The 21,368-nt window shown below is 40.8% G+C and overlaps 1 protein-coding gene across 1 annotated transcript in view; it reads right to left on the bottom strand.

Moving 5' to 3' along the window:
• The window catches only part of LOC104546032 (ras-specific guanine nucleotide-releasing factor RalGPS1-like), a 37,531-nt gene extending 21,718 nt beyond the window's left edge, over positions 1–15,813 (bottom strand). Inside the window, exons 1-3 of the mRNA XM_010191316.1 lie at positions 15,757–15,813; positions 12,066–12,173; positions 2,592–2,642 (exon numbers count right to left, since the gene is read on the bottom strand). Of these exons, the coding sequence (XP_010189618.1) occupies positions 2,592–2,642; positions 12,066–12,173; positions 15,757–15,813 (216 nt within the window). The remainder of the gene's footprint in view (positions 1–2,591; positions 2,643–12,065; positions 12,174–15,756) is intronic.
• Between the last annotated feature and the right edge of the window lie 5,555 nt (positions 15,814–21,368).

Here is a 21,368-nt window from a genome sequence, read left to right on the forward strand (position 1 = left end):
AAAAATTCTATCAATGCCTTTTAGTCACTCATTAAAGCCTCAGCTTAGAAGCCCTTTTATACAGGGGAAATCAGCTCGACACTGTTTTGTTTTCTAATTGCATATTCAATAATGTTTGAGTGTGCACGTCAAGGTATGTGTGAAGATCCACAGCTTAAATCATGATGTGGATACGGCACGCAGTCTGGGAGGCAATTCAAAGAAACGCAGACATCTACACCACTTCACTAATCTGCTGTCAAGGCACCTGTAGGCAAACTACGTGTGCCAAGTCTGTTCTCCCCTCTGCAAAACGGGAGGAAAGCATGGTAATTGTGTGTCTAGCTTCTTCTCACCCCAGAGTTCATCTGTATGTCCATTTTCCCTAAGGGAGAAGCACAACTTAGAGGCATATGAGACCCAACAGGGCAGGCCTCTGTCTACCTGGGAAGCAGCACTGATGGACAGGTCATACTTGCATGCTGTCAGTGCCTTCAACTGCTTCTGAGCAAACACTTGAAGTGTCACAAACACCTACCCTTCCTCATACAGGTATTTTCCAGTGAAGACATCACACCAATTTTAATTATGCAGTACATACAGGTTTCTTCAAAGGAATTACTTTCAGTTTTTCTTTTAGGTAAGTGTCATTATTTTACTCTGCTCTTCCCTTTTATGGTTTACAATGAGTAAGAACAGCCAACAAAATTAAATGTGCTTGCTTGATGCTTCCTCTGCTCATACAACCATCTGACATACAGGAAGGAGCATTAAAAGAGCAACAAACGATGAGGTATGGAGAACTGGATCACTGCCACTGCATCTAACTTTGCTTGTCACGCAGCTGCCTGCTCCTCCTGTGCAGCGCTGGAAGCGAACTGCACAGAATCAACTGCCACCAAGCTCAAGCAGTGGAGTTTCTTTACCAGCAGATCATAGCAAAAGTCCTAACAAGTTAAATTAGTGCTTTGATTTTTCAATATCCAGTCCTTCGAAGCTCAGTGTAATGAGAGATGAGACACTGTGTAAAAGCACCCAGAGTTTACTCAACTTCAACACTCGGGGGTGGGGGGGGGACCCTAGATACCATAATGCTCAACATTAGAAAAAGAATTGCACAAACACACATAAGAGGAAAATATTTAGAAGAACCAGATAAAGGGGTGAAATGCTTTAAAGTTTTGGAGAAGAACTTTATAAAAAGAGATCTCCTATTAGCAGATCAGGATAAACATATCCTGCCAATCAAAAAGACTCCAAGGATGCTGAGGGAAAAAAACAACACAAAACCGAAAAACCCAGAAAGATCAAAAATGAAACCCCACAACAAAAAACCCCCACACAAATCAACATAGGCTGGGAAATAGCTTGCTGAAGTCATGAAAGCTACATCATGACGATGTTTTCAAGCACAGATCAAAAGGAAGCCTTCAAAAAACTTGAGTACACAAAGGATGAAATCAGTAACCACAACAAGAGATTCAGCAGGTTTCTCCACTTGAAGCAAAATACTCTTCAGTGTGACCCAATGACAAAACAAAAGCTTGCTGCCAACAAAATAGCTTATGATAGTCTAAAGGTGACCGATGAGCTGAAAAAGACTTCCACATCACTGACAAAGTGGACAATAAACTGAAAAACAAACCTTCAGAAGTGCAAAACAATGCTCAGAGGAAAACGCTAACCATACAGAAATAAAGAGAAACAAATCCATCATCTGTTATAGTCACTTGAAGGTTCTGAAAACATCAGTTCCAGTCAGGCACAACGAAAAAAGAATATGGCATTATATGAAAACAAAACAGAGAACACAAGTCATCAATCTATTAACCCGTATGTCACGTCCAGCTTGAAGATGCCGTTACAGCCACTTTTTCTCCCCCTACCCCCCCAAAAAAAATATAAACCAGTGAGAGAAACAGAGGACAGGATGAGGCACGGCATGGGGTATCAGGAGCTGAAACCCAAGACGTTATGACCAGAAGAGTCAAATCAAAATGTTTACTATTCAGAAACATTAAAACCTAGATACTTCATATCCAGCACTAGATGAACATATTTAAATACTAATAATTCATTCCCCAAACAAATTCTTAGTTTCAGATATTTTTGTGTTATAAAACCATCTGCTTCAGAGCTATATGAATGACAGACATTAAGATTTATTGACATACTTACACTTTGCAGTTCCATAATCAATACTGTATTGGGTTTTCTGTGAGGGGTTTTTGGTTGTGTGTTTGGTAACAGGGGAAGGTCATGGAGATGGCCCTTTAAGAAGCTACCTGAAAAGCTCCCCCTTTGCCTTTGTCAGACCCACCTCTGGCCAGGGCCAAGCCAATCAGTGCCCCTGCGAATTCATGGATTCAAGGGGGGTGCAGGGCATGCCTCACTCTCTCTGGCACCGGCCCTGACCAGCACGGCCCCAAGTGCGGGTGGAGCGACCCGTGACCTTTTTAAACGGAGAGAAGCCCTCCCAGCCCTTATTTTGACCAGCCTTTTTGGGGGGCATCGTGGTGCTCAGTTACGCACTGGGCCTAAACCACAACAAATACACTGACACATGACACTCTCTCATTTAAATTTGAATATTAAACCGATTAACTGCTTACCTCTGGCTGAATTGCTTTAAATACAGGGACATCCATTAGCGTTATCTGACCCTGAAATGGAATAAAAAATAAATCGTAAGTTAAGCTGAAAATTAATCTTGCGTCTCATTACGCTGCTGTGCTGCATGAGAGCTGTATTTGTTCTGTTTCCTTTTATTATTTGACTTCCATTTTGTAGCTAATTCAGCTCCTACCACAGAGCTGTCCTGCAAAACCAGAGCATAAACTACTCCAAATTTTACACTTAATAAAATAAATTATGTTAAATTATTCTCAGGAGCATAATCCTGCACTTCTGTATGCAAGTCAAAGCTTGACCTCAGAAGCACTATACAAGCAGCTATCCAAGAATACAAGGAACCCGCTTCAGTTGCTCAAGGACAGTTTCATTTCAAACACAATTCTATTGAAACTTCCCTAAGATTTTCAATCAATACTCAGGTTGTATTTTAATAACTAAGGTAAGCAATGTTTCAGTTGCACAGCAGCAGTTAAAAAATCAAATACAGCCATCTCAGTTCCAGCAAGTCAGAACCAACGTGTCCACTTCCATTCTGGGATGTCTGTCCCGCTCTGAAAAGGGTCAAGAGGAACTTACAGAGTCAAAGACCAGCTTTTGTGTTTTGAAACATATTCACAAAGCCTTATTTTAAGCCTACAATTTAGGATTGCTGTCTATTTATTCCAAAGAAAAAGACCACCTCCTTCATAGAGTACATAGGTAGTACATAAATACCAGTGCCAGCCAAGTTAAATATCACAAAGACCCTTCTAACAATGAATCCAGAAACCTTGTTCAGTTTCCTCAGATGCGAGCTGCACAGCTTTATTCCCACGGACTCCTTGAAAACGGCGGTTCCCATATTTATACACTCGGCGGCACACACTGACAGCTCTGTGACCCTCACAAATGGCAGTTTCCACTGAATGCCACTGCTGGAGACCAGAACAGCTTCTCAGACAGAACAGCCTTGCAGGAAAGTTTTAGCTGGGATGTTCTAGTTGAAACAAATCAGGTGCGAAGAGATGCACCTACTCTAATGAGAACACCTACCTTAATGAGACAAGAAATGATGCGTTTGGCCAAAACCGACCAGATCTGCATTTTGTAGCAGATCTCCTTGACCTCTAAATCTAATTTTTAGGTCTGTATTCTAGCAATCACACATGACCATCAAAACAATTGACATAGATTAGTGCCAGTTTCTCTAAGCGACACTGGACGCAATCCTCTGGTGTTCTGCAGTACAACATCACAGCAGTAATGAGCCCTTTCTGAGCTTCCACTTCACAAAGTTTCTTGCCTGGGCTCTGCTTCAGTTGGCAGCTCCTTCTTCCAAGCAATGATGTTTTAAAGCTATACTAGATTTTTCTAGTCTTGGGCTAATGTCAGACCAATTAAATCAAACCAATTTAATGAACCCACATACTCAACTGCAAATAAGACAATACACATTCACAAACGTGCACATCTGAACACCTTTGTAACAGTAAATCCTGTACAAACCTCTACATAAACGAGGCATTCTTAGTCCTGTAACACAAATACACCCCCATGTGGTACGAGCCATATGATTTCTACCTGCTATTCATTAATACCCTGAAGATATTTAAATGCCAACTTAAAAATTAACCTACAAATTACCATTCTTAATGTGGTTTAACAACCAGCTTCTCAGCTGCAGCATCTGTCTCGACAGCACAAATTAGAGTGTAACATAGAAGTTTAGATAAGGCAAGGATATGGGACAGACATACCCCTCAAATCTGTTTTAAGCAGCAGAGACCAGTAATGATCAGGAATACAGTAGGCTAAAATACTCTTTGCCTTCAACATAACTTGACTTGCAGCCACAGCAACTGCAGTAAAATACACACAATAAAGTTTTGCCAAAACCAAAAGATGCCTTTCAAAGTGAAAGCAGCCTTGCTAACCAAAACCAGCCTATTGTTTTATTTTGAGGCTTATGAAAAAATGATTTATTCATGAGGAAATAAAAATGGTTTATTTTCCTAAAATTAAAGACAGCATTAAATATATTTTTACTATTATTATTATAGACTAGCAAGGTCAGAAACGCAGAAATCTTCACACGAAGCCTCTTTTCAAGAGGATTTTATCAAGTTTTATCTTGCCAAGAAGTACTGGCAGCAAGTCATTCCTAGCAAGAGGAGTGGACAGATTTGTCCACACAACGTGAACTATTCCAGCTGTGGTTAATAACACTTTGCTTTTGAAGGATTTTGAACGTGTGTACAGACAATGCTGGTAAATTTTGGTGCTATTTCCCACAATTTCCTAACGTAAGCAGGTTATCTGGGAAGGGCCTAGGACAAGCACCACCTTGTCAAAAGCCACAACATGCTTGAAACTGCGCTGCTATAGGTGAAGGGTACAGCTGGGTCTTTATGTTACACACAGAAGAGCTTTAGAAACTTTTACATGTCATTGATGTCATCCTGGGCTATGTTACACTGTACCCAGGTGAGCAATCCTGACAATTTAATAGTATGCCCTCTTATCTGAGATATCTACATAAGGCTTTTTAGAGGAAGCAGACAGGCAAGGCCTATCTTCACTGGGGCAGGGAAAGACATCTGACAAGTCAGTGGACCAAGATTTTTCTCCTAAAGAAAGATATTTAAGAAGGGGAAAATCTAACTAATTTCTAGAGTTAAGATGGACTTGAAGCTAATAATCAAGATGTGTTCAGAGGACATTTATCCTAAAAGAGACAAGTTTGTTTATTTCCAAATCTTACTTAGAAGTTTAAGACTGTAAGTTGAGAGCACTTAAGAAAAGGGTTTCTGTATGAGAGCAGCACTTACCTGAATACCGAAAGTCTGTACCACTGTGTAGGAGAAACTTGCCTGATATTTGGGGGTGCCTGTTATTTGCAAACTTCCCACTCACCAGGAAGGAGCAAGGTAATGCTCCACTTCTGCAGATCATCTAATCACGTACCCATGTCTGTGCAGGCACAGGCACTAAGGGAGAACACTCGTGACACGAGGACAGAAGGGAAGACTCTTTTTGCTCACCTGAGCCAACTCTGACCATAAAGCAGCCCCAACTTACAGCAAGAGTTGGCTCTTCCCTTTGGGTTTCCAAGGTGAAGAGCCCAGTCCTGAAGCACCAGCCAGAGAACTCAATCTCTATTCTCCCATTTGTGTGCTAAAGTATACCGAGCTCTCAGAAATGTACTATTTTAGGTAAATATGTGGCTGAATGAATGTATCTTCTCAATAGAAGAACTTAATCAGAAAAGTGGCTGGGGCGGGGAAGGTGAAACCAAACAAATGTGCGCTGCAATCAAATCTGAATATTGGTTATATTAAAACATCCTTAGCAAAGACGCAGGCATTTCAACAGTCATTAACATTTCAGTACAAATCCTACTCACTAAAGTTATGTTTACTCCAGATAATAATCTTAGAATATGATTGATAGGTTTGTTGTTAATATACAACTAAAATATTTCCCAATCCTCAATCACTTGAGGAACCCTACAAGGAAAAACCATCCTTTAAAAATGGTGAACAGTCATCTTGCTCTTAAGGCATTGGAGTGGTAGGTGGAAGGTAACTTTTTACTCCCCTGCACAGCCATGGGAGCTTTTGTGTGCAGTTGAAAGACCTTGCCTGGGGACAGTCCCCAACAAAACCTTACAGCTGTCCCGTGGTGAGATGTTGGACTTGTTAACAAGTACTTCAAAATTTATTAACAACACAGCTTCATATAACCAGACTTACCCCCTCTCACACAAGGTTGTCAGGCTAGAAACTTTACCAGCAGATGATTAAGAGCCACATCTCATTGTGCTGCTCTGAGGAATATGGAGAAGTTCAATGACGTGAAATTTTAAAATATTCCCCAGTTCCTTCTCTCTTCTCTGTGAATGTCTATGGATCACCCACCTTCCATAAAGCCCTGAAACTTAAGAACTTCTAGCTGCAGTTAACACCACTGCATCAAGCTCCTCTCCATAGCTCTTATATGAAAGCTCCCACTTGACCTGGACTAGAATCATAGAATGGCTTCAGTTGGAAAAGACCTTTAAGATCATTGAGTCCAACCATCGAACCAGCTCTAAGTCCACCACTAGACCACGTCCCCTAGCATGACATCCACTTGTCTTTTAAACACCTTCAGGGATGGTGACTCCACCACCTCCCTGGGAAGCCTGCTCCAGTGCTTGACAATCGTTTCAGTAAAGAAATTCCTCCTAATATCCAACCGAAACCTCCCCTGGTGCAATTAGAGGCCATTTCCCCTTGTCTTATCACCAGTTACAAGGGAGAAGGGACCGACCCCCACCTTGCTACACCCTCCTTCCAGCCAGTTGTAGAGGGCGATAAGGTCTCCCCTCAGTCTCCTTTTCTCCAGACTAAACCCCAGCTCCCTCAGCACTCCTCATACTCCCACCTTTCTAGTCCCTAGACCTTCTCAATCACAAACTCCTCCTGACAGGCCACTTGCTGTACCTGCCATGTCCCTGCTGTGAGGGCAGTGGACAGACTCTCACTGTGAAAAGAAAAACTAAGCTTCTGTCCAAGGTAAAAAAAATAAAATGCCTACATTTTGGTTATTGAAGAATACCACCATAATCTGATTTTCCTTGAAGCCATGTTGGTTCAAGCAGCACTTCATAAATTGTTCCCTAATCTGAATTTTTAGACGGAATTATATTTAAGCCTTCCAACTTGGCTTAGCCCTGTCTCTCCAGGCTGCCAGAATAATTTTCCTCACTGAAAAAATAGCTAAGCCTCTGTTAAGCGCTGCATCAGTAGGAGAATAATTCTGCTGTCCAAAATGAATGCTGGGGGATTAAAGTTCCTGTGTTGAAACTCTACTTGATTTCTCACAAAGCCTGCCCCAGAACTCCTATCATTAATAGTTCCTCCACACACTATAACTAAGTTACTTCTTCTTGCTGTCACTGGGAACATACTCTTCAGCATTCTTCCATAAAATAACATTAACAGGAACACATAGAAGCAGAGGTCCTTTTTCATCAAAAGCTCCCAGGGCACAGTACCTCACTGCATTCCAACTGCTCTCGGATGCGGCAGACAGACTTGCCTCAAACTCCCAAATCCACCAACAACCAGGATCAGGAGAGGCCAAAACCAACGCTGCTGCCAGGAACCCCTCGCACCAGTAGCGCCACTCGCACCAGTAGCTGCACAGGAACCCACAGAGGGGACTGGGAATCTGCCTCAGTCCTGCACATGAGCCAAAGATTTCCTGAGGGGAACTCAGGCCAGTTTGAGTTATTTTATTCTGTTCAAAGCAGCAGAAAATGGGTTTGTTGAACCCCACACACTTAAAAACCTGTTGCTGCACTTTTATTACACACGTGACACGGTTCCAGAACTCTCGAGACCTCCTTCCTTTACAAAACACACTCTTATGCTGTTTTTTCAGATCCAGATAACTTGATACTTAACTGTCATAAGAACAGCTCCGAAAAAAATCCCTCATTTCGTCTAAGCATTTTAAAAATAAACTCGATCTGTGTATTGTTTCCAAGTTCAGCAGTAATCTTTTTCCCAACATCCACTTCACAAAGCTTAACTGGAATCAAAAAGAAAAGAAATACACATACATTTTAACGCAGACTTACTTTGTAATGCTTTCAGAGACCAGGGCAAAGAACAAAGAATCCTTCTCAGATAACTAGGTGGAAAAAAAAAAGCAATGGATTTATACAGCTGCGCTTCCCTTAATTCTACCTCAAATATTTACACCACTGTGGCTAAGTTAAGGCATAAAATGGAGAAGTGAGTCAAAAAAGTAATAAACAGTCAAATAATTAAACAGTAGCAGTCTAAGGAATAAGAATTTACTGTAAAGCAAAAAATAAATATTTCTTCAACCTGAGGTTCGCCAGCACCTTAATTTGGAGCTCATGTCCCCAAAGCACTTTCCCTTTTTCTTTCAGTCTCGCCAGCCCCCCCTTTCTGCTGCCTCTGCACCAGTAACACATCCCTCCCCCACAAATTGTGCCCTGTACACTCGAAACCACACTTTTCCCTTCAATGAAAATGGACCGCATTCACCGTGACTGCGTCCACCCTGCACGCACACCACGGCTCCATCGGCAGGGCCAGACACCAGTGGGGAATCCTGGCACCAATTGATTTTGTGGCTTTTAGCTGTTTAATAAAGAAGTGAGCAGTCTAAAAGCAGGTATTTAAGGCAGACACAGTCTATTAGGTACAGCTAGAAAGCCTTCTGTCTGTAGGATTCTTAGCAGAAAACAAATGTGTCCAACTTCATATTCATTGAATGGGATTCTTTCTCCCCCAAATTCATGAAAGATGCAGGCATTCAATATATCCCCTGGAAACTGTGGTTTCATAAGCTTCAGAGGGATACAGCAAACTCTAAATTTGCAACAGCAGCAGCTACCCCTGAAGACCTCACCTGTTTCAGCTCTAACTTGGCCCTTTTTAAGGCAGCCTTCAACCTCACGAACGATTTAACACACACGGTTGGTAACAACAGGATAACTGGACTATCACACATATTACAATAAGAATTTCCGTTTCTGTACTAACAAGATCCCTCAGAGGGCCAGCGTACTTTTACTAGAAAGTCAGTACAAGACTGAACAAAGGGCCATTACATGAAATGACACAGCAACTGTGCACTCAGGATAGCGTCAGACGACTGCCAAAGGGATGAAGATGGAAATCAAATCACAAAAAATATTTACACTTGGGTTTCTCTTTGGCCTGGTAAGCAGCTTCTTAAAAATACAGGATTACAAGCAATAGCTTTCGTAGTCCAACTTGTCTCTTACCCACTAACTGACTAAACAGATCGACCTTTGAAACAACAACGATGTCTAAAACAGTGGGAACTGAAGACATCTGTGTCTCATATCAGTACTGAAATTACTGGCATGAACCCCATTTCCAGTATCTCTCAAACTTAATTATCTTTCAGATTTCTGCTCTTCTTTCTCCAGCATAATTCTAGTTGTCCCGTTTGTACACAGTGACCCATTTTAATCAAAATGCAACAAAACACGTAAGGTACAGGATGAGACTTCCCAATGCCGATGCTGACGTTATCAGTTAACTCTCATCTTTATGCTACCTATGCACTGGGATTATTTTTTCATTCGAGTCAAGGTCTCCTAACCATTAATCAGACAGCTGTCTAGCAAGCTCTTGTGCAGCAACTTGATTTTATTGTTGCTTTACTGACTCTATCACTGGTTTTAATCTTTTCTCTCCCTGAATAAGGTACTTATACAGCCCACAGATTATTTCCTCAGGTCACCACTTCAAAAAGTTTTTGAAAACAGTATTCATTCCACAGTTGGTAACAGAATTCAGCCCTTGCTAAGTCACAGATGGATGCAGTGCAGACCACTGACGTTTTACAAGACCTATCACTAAACTAGCAGCTTTTTCATACTTTGAGAAGGTAGCGTGTCCACGTCCAATCTGAGAGGTACATACCCACTACTATAATGACAACCCTACTACCAGTCTGCACTCCCACCAGTGCTGGTTATCCTCAAAGAGCTCGGCCATAGTGCAGCATTCTGCCAGTCTTCACATTAACACTGAGATCCAAACGAAGATTTTATACTTCTCTGTTATGGTAGGACTGAAAACAGGAAGAAAAGGAAATGGCCAATAAAATAAAAACAAGCTTAAGGGTCAAAGGTACATTTACTCCAAGGTATCTCATTTTTTGGCAAATTTACTTATTTCTATGACCTTCAGCACGAATAATCAGAAGAAGACAGCATTCAAAGCTAGCAAGCCCTACTGGAAAAGCAGACAACCTTGCCTGAGGAAGCAAACCTCAACAAAGTACAGCTGTGTACAGAAACACCCAAAGAGAAATTAAAGTAATTGTAGCCTTGCCAAAGGGCTGGACACTGACTACCGGCCATTTTGCTCAGTTGTTCAGAGTTCTATCTATAAGACATTTCAGATCCATTACAGTGAATGAAACCCAATATGAAGAACGAGATACTTTAAAAGAGAGAAGGCTAAAAGTAAAGATGTTTTCTTTTGGGGAACTGAGAAAGCAGCAAAATTGTATCAAGTAGCATAAACCAAAAATACAACCACAGGTCTGTAATTGTAATGTGAAACACTTAAAGATTCCTGTTTGTGAGTGGAACTCTACAGATTGAGGCATAACATGAAAACGGTAAAACCACTGGATTTTAAGAAAGATTTTTATCTAACCAAGATTTACTAAGTAGGCAGAATGTAGAACACCAAGGAAAGTAAAAGGTTCCTGCACAAGAGATGGAGGATTAGACAGCTGAGAACAGTAGAGCAGAAGGATTATGAAATGCAATACAAGACAAAGTACCTGTGTCTATTTTCTTTGCTGTCCAACTGAATGACAGCAGCTCCAGAGACGAAGTGATACACTCTGCTGCTCAGCAGCAACCACCACTGGCTAAATAGCCGAGCTACTCAAAGGAACCTGTAGATATTCTGGCCTGAACGCGTAATTCTACTTGAATTCACGCACCTAGCCCCGAATTCCCTGAGTATTTAGAGATACCTTACGACAAAACTGAAAAGACAGCAGTCTCATAAAAAAGAGACCTACTTCACCTACTTCCCATCAAAAGTAGGTGATTCCCTGCCCAACTGTTCCTGACAATGGAGGAAGGAAGACGCCCAAACTACATTACTTGAACCTCAGTCAGGAATAAATCCCATTAAGTATCCGAGAAGAATTTAATGTGTAAGCACCACTTCATAATCCAGATGCTTTAAATTTTCAGTGTGCTCATTAAAATCAATTTAGCCATTAATAATTGACTAAAATAGTTACTGACAATTAAAAAACAGAACAAACTTAACGGGAATATTCTGTGATATGTACTAACACGCATCAGTAATCTTCCCAGGACAACCCATCATGAATCGCGTCACTTGAATTACAAATGCCATAAGAGCAAGAGTTTGTTAGCAGTCTTTCTAGTAACACACTTGAACCACCTACAGGAATCATCTGTCATCTTAAAAAAAAATGAAAAAATTTAAACAATCACTCTGTTTTGGTTAAACATTTTTACTCGTTTGTCTTGGTTCTCTGCAGGATATCCACCTCATTATTAGGCACCATTGCAGCTGAAAGAAGAAAACTCTCTAGGTATAAGAATTACCAGAGTTAAAAATTAAAATACCTCCAGGAAAAAAAAAAAGGATATTATTGCGGCTAAAATATGCATGTCAGAATTAACCTGCATCATATAGATTTAAGAATCTTTGCTCTATGTTACACATAAGTGTGAAAAATGCCTGGAAGGGACAGACCAAAAAATATCACTCAGCAGTAAACAGAATACAGGCAACAGACAATAGTGCAGGATCCATTTCTGAAACCCACGGATGAAAGAAGTTAAGCACAGAAACAGAGAAACAGAGAAAAGTCACCACCAAGACTCACAGTACGTAACAAAAACTACTTTAATTGCTTACCGCATACTCTTCTGGTGTAACCTTCAGAACATCAAACACCACTGCATCAAAGCTCTTCTTCAGTTCAGCTGAACCTTTGTCACTCAAGGATTCAGAACTGCTACTTTTCTGCAGAAACAAACAAAAACACTGCTGGATATTTTGGTTTTCTCCTCCTCTTTTTTGGTTTTACACTCTCAGAAGCAAAATTTCTCTTCAAACATCACTGTCCACAGAATTTTTCTACTGGGCAAGTCATCAGTTAGAAGTCAGTCCCAAGATGTACTTTCTCCTGACAAACACCACTGAAATCAGACGCTCTGAAACTAACTTCAATGTATTCCAAAGGTTTTCCTCAAAACAACAGTTATGTTTCAATGCATAATTAAATCCCAATCTTTTTGACAGCAAAGTTAACATTAACAACAACAACAATACAGTCACACTGAATTTCAAGCAGAAAAAATACCACTATGGTGAAGAAAAACACAGGGTCTGCCCCAAAGGAACAGTTAACACCAATGAACGGTATCAGCCTCTTCTTGTTTCTCTTAGAAGCGTTAAAACTGACAAAAATTACACTGTGAACTACGCATGTGTTCCTGTTGAAGACACTTGGTATAAACAATTTTAGCTTTGCTTTTTCTTCAATGCTAGTAATTCCCATCTGCAAAAAATACAAGACCCTAGGATATTATTCTATTACTCTTTATCTACAACATATTTAGCTTCCCTGCAAAATACAAATATGGTTCAAAAAACAAGCACTTTGTATGAAATTAACACTTTGTACTGGTTTTGTACCTTTCACGTATTGTTTTCACATGTTTCATACAAAAACAATACATCTGTCTTACCAGTAACCGCTTACTCTGGTGTATAGATGCAAACCTCGGCTCTGGTCAGGCATTACAAGAAAGAAGGGTTTTTTCTCATGGAGGTGCAGATGTCACTCCCAGATGTACGCTGGACACCTGAACCCCAGGCACATTTATGTCAGAAATGGGCATACAGCATGCAGGCATTTTCCTGCCTCACACTCTCCTCTGAAAACCTGAAAGACTAAGCATGTTTCTTGCTTCTCAAGTTTCTTCTCACTTTCAGAAACCCAATGTAAAGCAAATTCTCAACTAAAAAGTAAGAAATAAGTTGAGACACACCATCATGAAGGACCACAGTTACTACAGTCAATAACTGTATCAAATTCAATGCCTGAAGTACAGCATGGCACCTGCACGCTTCAGCAATGGCACAGCCTCGATGGAAGCACTAACAGAGCTTCCATGACGCTTTTGTTAATACTTTGTTCAGAGAGATTTGAGAGAAAGAAAACTGCTATTGGTAGAGCTGCAGCAAAACACACTGAGCACAACCCAAAACCTGCCCAATCCTACGCTGGAGACCGGCGTATCCTCAAGCACTCGATCCTAATCACCATTGCAGGGGAACTGATCTCTTAGAAAGCTGAAAAGATTAGACTCTGGCCCACATAATGAAGGGTAATTTTTGTGTAATTTTACTGCTAAAGTTGAAAGTTTTCAAGACCATGGCTGTGGGTCACACACACAAGACGCTCATGAACAACCACTTCACCAGATCGCTTCTGGTGGAAGCCAAATTTCAGCACCATTCCACTGCACTGTCAGTAACATGTGGATCACGTCTGCTGATGCCAAAGCAGGAAGAAAGACAGCACACAGTCACTGATGCTGGCAAACACTTGTACTGTGCTAATGTCTTCTGAAAGCCTAACAAGGCAGTAATTTAGAGCTGCGCTATGTATTGACTTTGGTTTCCCACTCACAGAAACAAGAGCATTTGAACTCCTTGAGTTCAGCCACGTTCACTTTTAAGCAGTTTTGTGATAAGGACAAATAATGAAAATATGTATTCTGTTCATAATCATGCCTGGTTTTAGTTAGGTTATTCTAACAATGCCAACTCTCTGAAAAACCTGTGTTTGAAAACACCAGCAAAAGCTCCAGCCCAGACAGGCATGTTCAGTAACCAACATATTTACAGAAACACTTCAGTTACAAGTCCTCCCTCCCTCGTGTTAGTCAAGATAAGGGGAAAAAACCTCCACTTGCTGAAAGCAGATTCATGTAACTTTGCCAATATATATATTGCACTCAGTTTTTATCGGACAACGCGTAAACATTCAAGACTGCCTTGCCAAGTAAAAAAAGAGCTTTCCTCCAAGAACATTTTTCAGCTGCATGCTGACAAATGGTCAATCAATGATTCATAATACGATGATAAGGGAAGTACAAGAATCTGTATAAAAACAATCAGTGGTCCTGGAGACTGATGCCAGCTTTCTTGTTTAGATCTTGACAATCCTTGTGAAATTGTGCTACAGATTATTTCGTTCCTTTTGATAACACAGTATTCCAGTTTTCCTTTCACCTTGTTTGTGGTACTTGCCATTTGCACATGCAATTGCATGGCACACATGCAGCCCTCCCACAAAAACATGTTTAAATATATAAATAAAGTGAACACCTCTAGCAAGGTGCAAAGATTCATTCAAGGAAGCAACTGTTTTCAGGATTTTATGGCTCTCATCACTTCTGATTTTGTAGTGTTCTTGAATACCTTGTCTTTCAAACCAAAGACAAATGAAGAAGAAAACAAGAAACTGAAATCCACTACGGTAAAAACATGTTTCACACTGTGGCAGAAGCACTAAGAATAAAATGCATCAGCAATAAAGTAACTGCCTCCCCTGAGCAGAAAGCTTAGGTTAGATCTGTACACCTGTACAAGCCAAACGATATATTCAGTGACGCCAAAGAAAAACGGCAAACAACGCATCTGGAACGATCACTCAATGTGTACTGGAGGCAGATTTTCAGCTCCCTTCATCCCAGTACTACAAGCCATTAACAAAAAAAAACTTGAAGAGCATGTGATTTGCAAGAGTTCTGGAAAATAAAACTAAAACTACAAAAAACAAACCAACTAGGTCTTGCAAACCCTCCAACACTGCTAAGTATTTAGGAATCAGTCACAACTCTCAGCAGCTCCTCACATGATCCTGGCAAAAGGAACTCGGTTCTGGTACTAACGTCCTCCCACCCCTTTTTCGTAAGTAGGTGACAAACGGAAAACACAGAAAACCGTCTTAACTTCAAAATAAGAGGCATCATAGGACGCCAAACTCCATCGCCTGGCTGACATAAAAGCTAACAACTTATGAGTTGTTCACTTCTCGGGGGCAGGAACTGCAGTGGGCAGGAGGGGACCCACACCAACGCCTGAATATAGTGTGAGAGACAAAGGGAAAAACCTTATTCCAGTGCTACTGAGGCACACTGCCCCTCCACACACACACACACACACACACACACATACACACACACAAGTACCTGTCAAAGGAGAGAGCATTTCCCACAGGCCTTGCCAGCCCAGTTTATTGCACTGAGAGCATCTATTAAAGTTAGAACTTGAAAAGAAAAAGCTTTCTTGCCTAGCTGCGATGGCAGAGAACATAAAAAAGGTACCTTCAGCTACGGCAAGGCTGTAAATGGTAGCTCATGCTTTATTTTGGTATAAAAAGGTCAGAACTTTCAGTTATTCACATGAAACCAACACAGAAATCAGGAATCTGCTGCATGAAATCAGAAGAAAAACTAACTTTTGATGCACTTAGAAAAAATGGAGTACTTACGGTCTTAGGTATGCAACAACTGAGTTTTTCAATCCTTACCTCTGAAGCAGTAGCTGCAATATTAACACTGCTTGACTGTCCGTTCGTTAGGTCCATACTGCCCACACCATTAATCTTTGGCCCTACATCTACAGCAGCAGGATCATCTCCAAGGCAGCTGAATAACCATTCCTGCAAAAAGGAATCACAAGTCATTTCTGTCACTTGTTTTGAACAGATTCAGTATCTTAAATCCGTAACAAAAATAAAGTACTTCCAAAATGGCTACATCACTTTGAGGTCTGAACTTTGGATTTGGACACATATTCCAAAATTCCCTACTTAAAAGCATCACAAGACAAACAACTGAAGGTTCCACTGCAATCCATTACTTACTGGCAGCGTAGGCTTTCATATTCTTTTCCATACTATATTCTATACGCCGGGTTTCAATGTGTAAGTGTATGCATTAATGCTAACCTAAAGTTCGGCATGCCACATCTGTTCACATATGAATCTTTTCCTTTGATTACCAGCTTTAAAAAGTATATTCCAGATGTTCACTCTATTAGATATCTTTTAAGAAAAACGTTATTCAGTAGTTTCCTCTCTTATATGCCTATTCACCAGCTTCAAGTGAAGATTACATTAAAAGCAATTTAAGAGTACAAATGGAACTTACACTTTTCTCCACAAATTACCCAAATTATTGTTTTGTAAAAAAACACAACCAAGAGAAAACTCCACACACTAACTTTTAATGCATCCTTGTAAGAATGCTATAACTTTTAGTTTTCAGTTCTACAGAGAAAAGGCTACAAAGAAAGGGAAACTTTTGGCAGCTACTATAAAACCAGTGAGACTTCCCAACACCTAAGAGTTACAGAGAGAATAAAAAATGGTTTGGGCTTAAATTTCATGGGATGTTAGTGCCCTCTAGTGGGAAAACTCTTATAAATCAATTTCCATGGGTGAATGTTTAGAACAAGCACGACTGCTCCCAAATTTGCCATTATTTATGAAATTCACTTTAGGTTTGCAGTTTAACTCAGGACTATTGCACAGTCTGCAAATAAATAGAGAAGGTGACCGGCAACTCAGTAATGCCACATGACAAATCCTGTTACAGTACTTCATACTGAACACCTCTGCACAATGAAATAAACCAAATAAAGAAATCCTAAGAGCTCCTTCCCCAGGTGACCTAAACCAGGTGTATCAAAAGAGCCTGGAAGGCAAGAAACTGCAATATTTAAACAATAAAATATAATTTAAAAGCAGTAACTTTGAAGTGCCATTGTAGGAATGCAATACAGAAAGGCAGGCTGGAGAAGTCACATCGCAAGTTTCAGCCAAACGCTGCAGCTTCTGTGTATTTTTGGATACAGCCCCTATCTGATCTACACTGAGCTGCACTTCCGCAGTTCAGAACAACTATTCACATGCTACGCCTTCTTGTTTTGGTTTGTTGGTTTTTAGAAAAAAAACAATGATGGGACTGTCTCACTCACAGGACAGATGACACCGTATTTCACTTTATCCTCCTTGCATATAGGCTATCATTAAGATTCTGCTTCCTTCACTAAAAACACATTAACTGCGCTTAGATTTCAGCTGGTATTATACTAAGAAACCATACAAAGAGGAAAAAATACTTAGCTTACAGTCTTTAGCTTGTGTTACTGCTGTCCTGTTCTTCCCTATCTCAATTACCCTTCAGATTGTCTCATGGAATATTCCCAAATGCCCAGCTCCCCAGTGCCGCTCCCCTATATCCTTTTCTTTTACTGAACTGAAAAAAGCAAGGAAATAAAACTCTAACTGATGGGTCATAATTTTCATTTACACAATGACAGTAGAGGACAGAGCTATCATCTCCAAAATCAGTTTCAGGCTCTCCACATGTTCAAAATGGTAGTCTTGTCCCCATTTAATAATATCCTCTGCTGAAAATACTACCCTTTAAAAATTTGTATTTTTGGACCACTATTATTATAAGGGAAATGGACATTTTGCACAATTTTATCATACTATACGGCCCATAATCGTATCATACAACGCTAATCTTAAACTAAAGGTTACACATTTGATCCTTGTCTCACATACACTTCAGTTGTTCCCCTTCCCCACACTAACAGTGGGCGACAACAGAATTGGAGAACAGTTTCTGACCAAGGAAAAGTACAAACTGAAGTTTAGGCTTTTTATTGTGGAGAGATTTAGATGATGCTATTTAAAGTAAGTTATGGATATTATAGAAGCCTATGGAGTTGGCAGAGCAGCCAGATAAAGAAGAGTAAATAATTCCTCTATTAGCAACAGGGGTAAAGCCCTGCTTCCTAGTGATGAAGGCACCCAGACAGGCCCTAGCAACCTCCCTCCCCACCGTATTTCCCAATGCACCATCTCAAGCCTTACCCTTGCTCTCTTAACATAACAGCTCCAGTCTGCTACCTGTTCCCTAAGCTATGAGGAGTTTTGTTTGCATCTGCCCACCCATTCTACATGCCAGACAGACGGACACTTCCTCCTGTGCTACCTGAACACAGCACACACACATTCACCAATCAGCAACCTAAATGGGGTCCGTGAGCCTGGCAACAACATGAGACTTGCCAATTAGAGGACGGTACCGGGCAGGTACAGATGGGGGGCACACTGACACACGTTGTCCTTTCCTACCCTGTTACAGGCTGTGATGAGAACTGTGAGAACTCTGCCCCTTAACCAAATACGGTTGAAAGTGGCCACTGTGCTGAGAACAGACTCCTATGAGGCACATAAAAGGTGGATTTTTATTTTTATTTTTAGTAAGTAGAAAATCACTTCGAAAAATCCTGCATGCAAAGGAAAAAGAGATTACAAAATATAGTATCTGCCAGTCAGGCTGCACCATAACGAAGCTGTCCACACAATGTTAAATTTGCACCCACTGCTGCATTACAGCAGTATGTTCCAATACATTTCTACTTTTTCCCACCTTGTGGAGATACAGTAGAGGGCAGAATTAGTACTGAAGTGCTACAAACTAGCATTTGATGACTCTAAAGTTCCATAATTCGCAACATTCCAAACGTACTCTTGAAAACTGCGTTAGACATAAGATCATCACCGCTCCTACAACAACGAAACGTCACAGCAACAATTTCGGCCAGGGTAGCACTTCAGACAAATATGGAAAAAATCCTAGCACCGCAACAAAGAAATAATTTGCTTGCTATACCACCCTTCTGCTCAACACCAGTCAGTAGCAAAGAGCAGTATCAGCAAGTGAACAAGAGCAGAGCTGTTCAGAGCAGCAGAGCTGGATATGCGGAATGACTGTCGCCGTGCAAGTGACTCACACCATTTCCACTGCATACCCTGTGTATCCAATTACAAAAACTACATTACACAGAGTAATTTGAACTTCCAGTCTGTTGCTCCTCTTCAATTTAATAAATGCCCCTGTGCTCAGAAATGCATTAAATGTGGAATGTAAAATGCTTTACATGATACAGAAAATACTTAAGCATGCATATATGCCAACCTGAAGCCTGGACACACTGCGTGGTATCTTCCTACCTCTTCATGCCATGCACACTGCACAGTAAAAAGCAAACTAAAAATACAGTTAAAAAAAAAGAGCCATCATCGCCAAAGAATGACAATGTCTAGAATAAGCAGGGTTTGCTGTCTCGAATGAGTCTGAGCTTTTCTGCAAAGACACCCACGGCAGTATTTGATGATCGTTCCACGCCAGCAACTGACCCGTAAACCCTCGAAATGAAGGCAGCTTGGTGGAGATGAGCAAGGGCATGGTGCCCACGAAGCCTGGCACAATGAAGGGTGTGAGTGACCACAGCTGGCGCAGAGAAGCTGACTTCATCTCAGCACAAAGGCTCCAGAGGGTGGCCTTTGTTTGACACAAACAGCTGTGGCAGTTAAGCAGATCATCTGACTACACAGCAGCTGAGTGAATCAACCAGTGGTGTAAATGTGTCTCCCTGAGTTCATTAAAAAAGTGAATGTCTTCCTGCATTAGCCAGCCCAGCATGGGGGAATGAATGTGTGACTCAGCCCAATACAGAGTACAAAAAGTAAACTACTAACAAGGGCATTTCAAAAAGAGCAACGTGCTTAAGCTGGCTTCAACCCACATATTCCTTCCTGGTGACTGAGCACGCCCAACATCATGATGGTGATCATATTTTAGAGACCAGTAATGGGGATCACATCAGTCTTGTGTTCAAACTGTACATTGCAATTGCTGTATTTTGCTAAGTTTTGCTTGCATGTGCATTGTGATTTCAGTATCTTTTGTATAACTCTGCTTAATTAGAAGTCAATCTGTAACATCAACTACCTTCAGGTAAGTGAATTTAATATTAAACACCACACCCTCCATGTGTGTATATCTAAAAGAACTTGGTCAGAGTATCTGACTTACCTAAGCCCAAGCCCTTTCCACAAAAAAACTGAGGGACATTCTTGGGTCAGCTTGGGTCAAACACTAACCCAAAAACATACCACACAAGCAGCGTTTTAAGAGATGACCCTAAAACGACATTAAAAACTTCCTGTCCAGAACAGTACAAAAGCTTTGAGGAAGCATAGCCACTGTGTATATTCATGAATGGTTCAAGAGTCCCGATGACCAATATACCTTCGTTTTTGTTCATAATGTCAGTACAAAATGTCATTTGTTTTGATCACAGATACCCATGAAGAAAAGAAAAGTGCCTTCCATAGATTATAATCAACTACGAATGTAGAGCCACTACCAAAAACTTTGGGGACCAAAGAAAAGTAGGAACCAAATAATCAGTTCTAGACACAATCAACCTGAGCTCCTGATCTTGTGGAAACTTTCAGTGGTATTCTGACAAACAGTACAGAAAAAACCTATTTTTTCTAGACAAGGAACAGAAATGTATTGGGCTTCACAGAGTCGTCATTCCTCCCTGCAAACAATACAGCCCAGCCTCACCCCTCCTTTGATCAGAAGTTGTAAAACACAAAACAAGCCAATTAATCTCAAGTTCCCTACCACACACAGCTACAAGACACAGCCTCTATTACAAATTCTCATTCTGTACACTTTCATTCCTATCCTACACGAAGAACACCCAGAAACATTTGTGGTTCTGCGTGCCGAGTTCCTGTGTGCTTCACCCCCTCAGTATCTTGAGGTAACATCTCTCTGCTAAAAAGTCACAACAATATGGCCAAACCCAATGATACTAAAAAGACGGTGCTCAGATGCTGGCACTTTAATGCATGCTCCAGGTACTTTCTCCTTAAACTTTATAAGGCATACAGTTATTGCATACTTTTCAGACTGATTCCTGGGGTTTTTTGGTTCTTTAAACAGAAGATGGATTACACTTCCCATAAGATCACTATGTAGGTGATGTGAGGCTCACTCAGGTAATGTGCTGCACCTTGCGCAAGCGAGGATACAGGAAACTCCCCAGAGGCTTTTAATGCTCCTGACTTGGAGCAATGTGTGGCCTTCTCTTGCCCCAGAAGCCGCTGTCCTTTAATAATTACTTCCCATTAGAAGCTCTCAAAGTCTACAGGAGCTACATACAGGCAGGTAACGCTAGAAACGTGTCTAGAGATGGGAAGAAAGCTTATTGGCTAGAAGGCAAAAAATTAAAGATAACTGCTAAAATACCAAACCAAAACAG

The sequence above is a fragment of the Mesitornis unicolor genome, unplaced genomic scaffold (assembly GCF_000695765.1).
Source record: "Mesitornis unicolor isolate BGI_N332 unplaced genomic scaffold, ASM69576v1 scaffold8319, whole genome shotgun sequence".
Lineage (NCBI taxonomy): Eukaryota > Metazoa > Chordata > Aves > Mesitornithiformes > Mesitornithidae > Mesitornis > Mesitornis unicolor.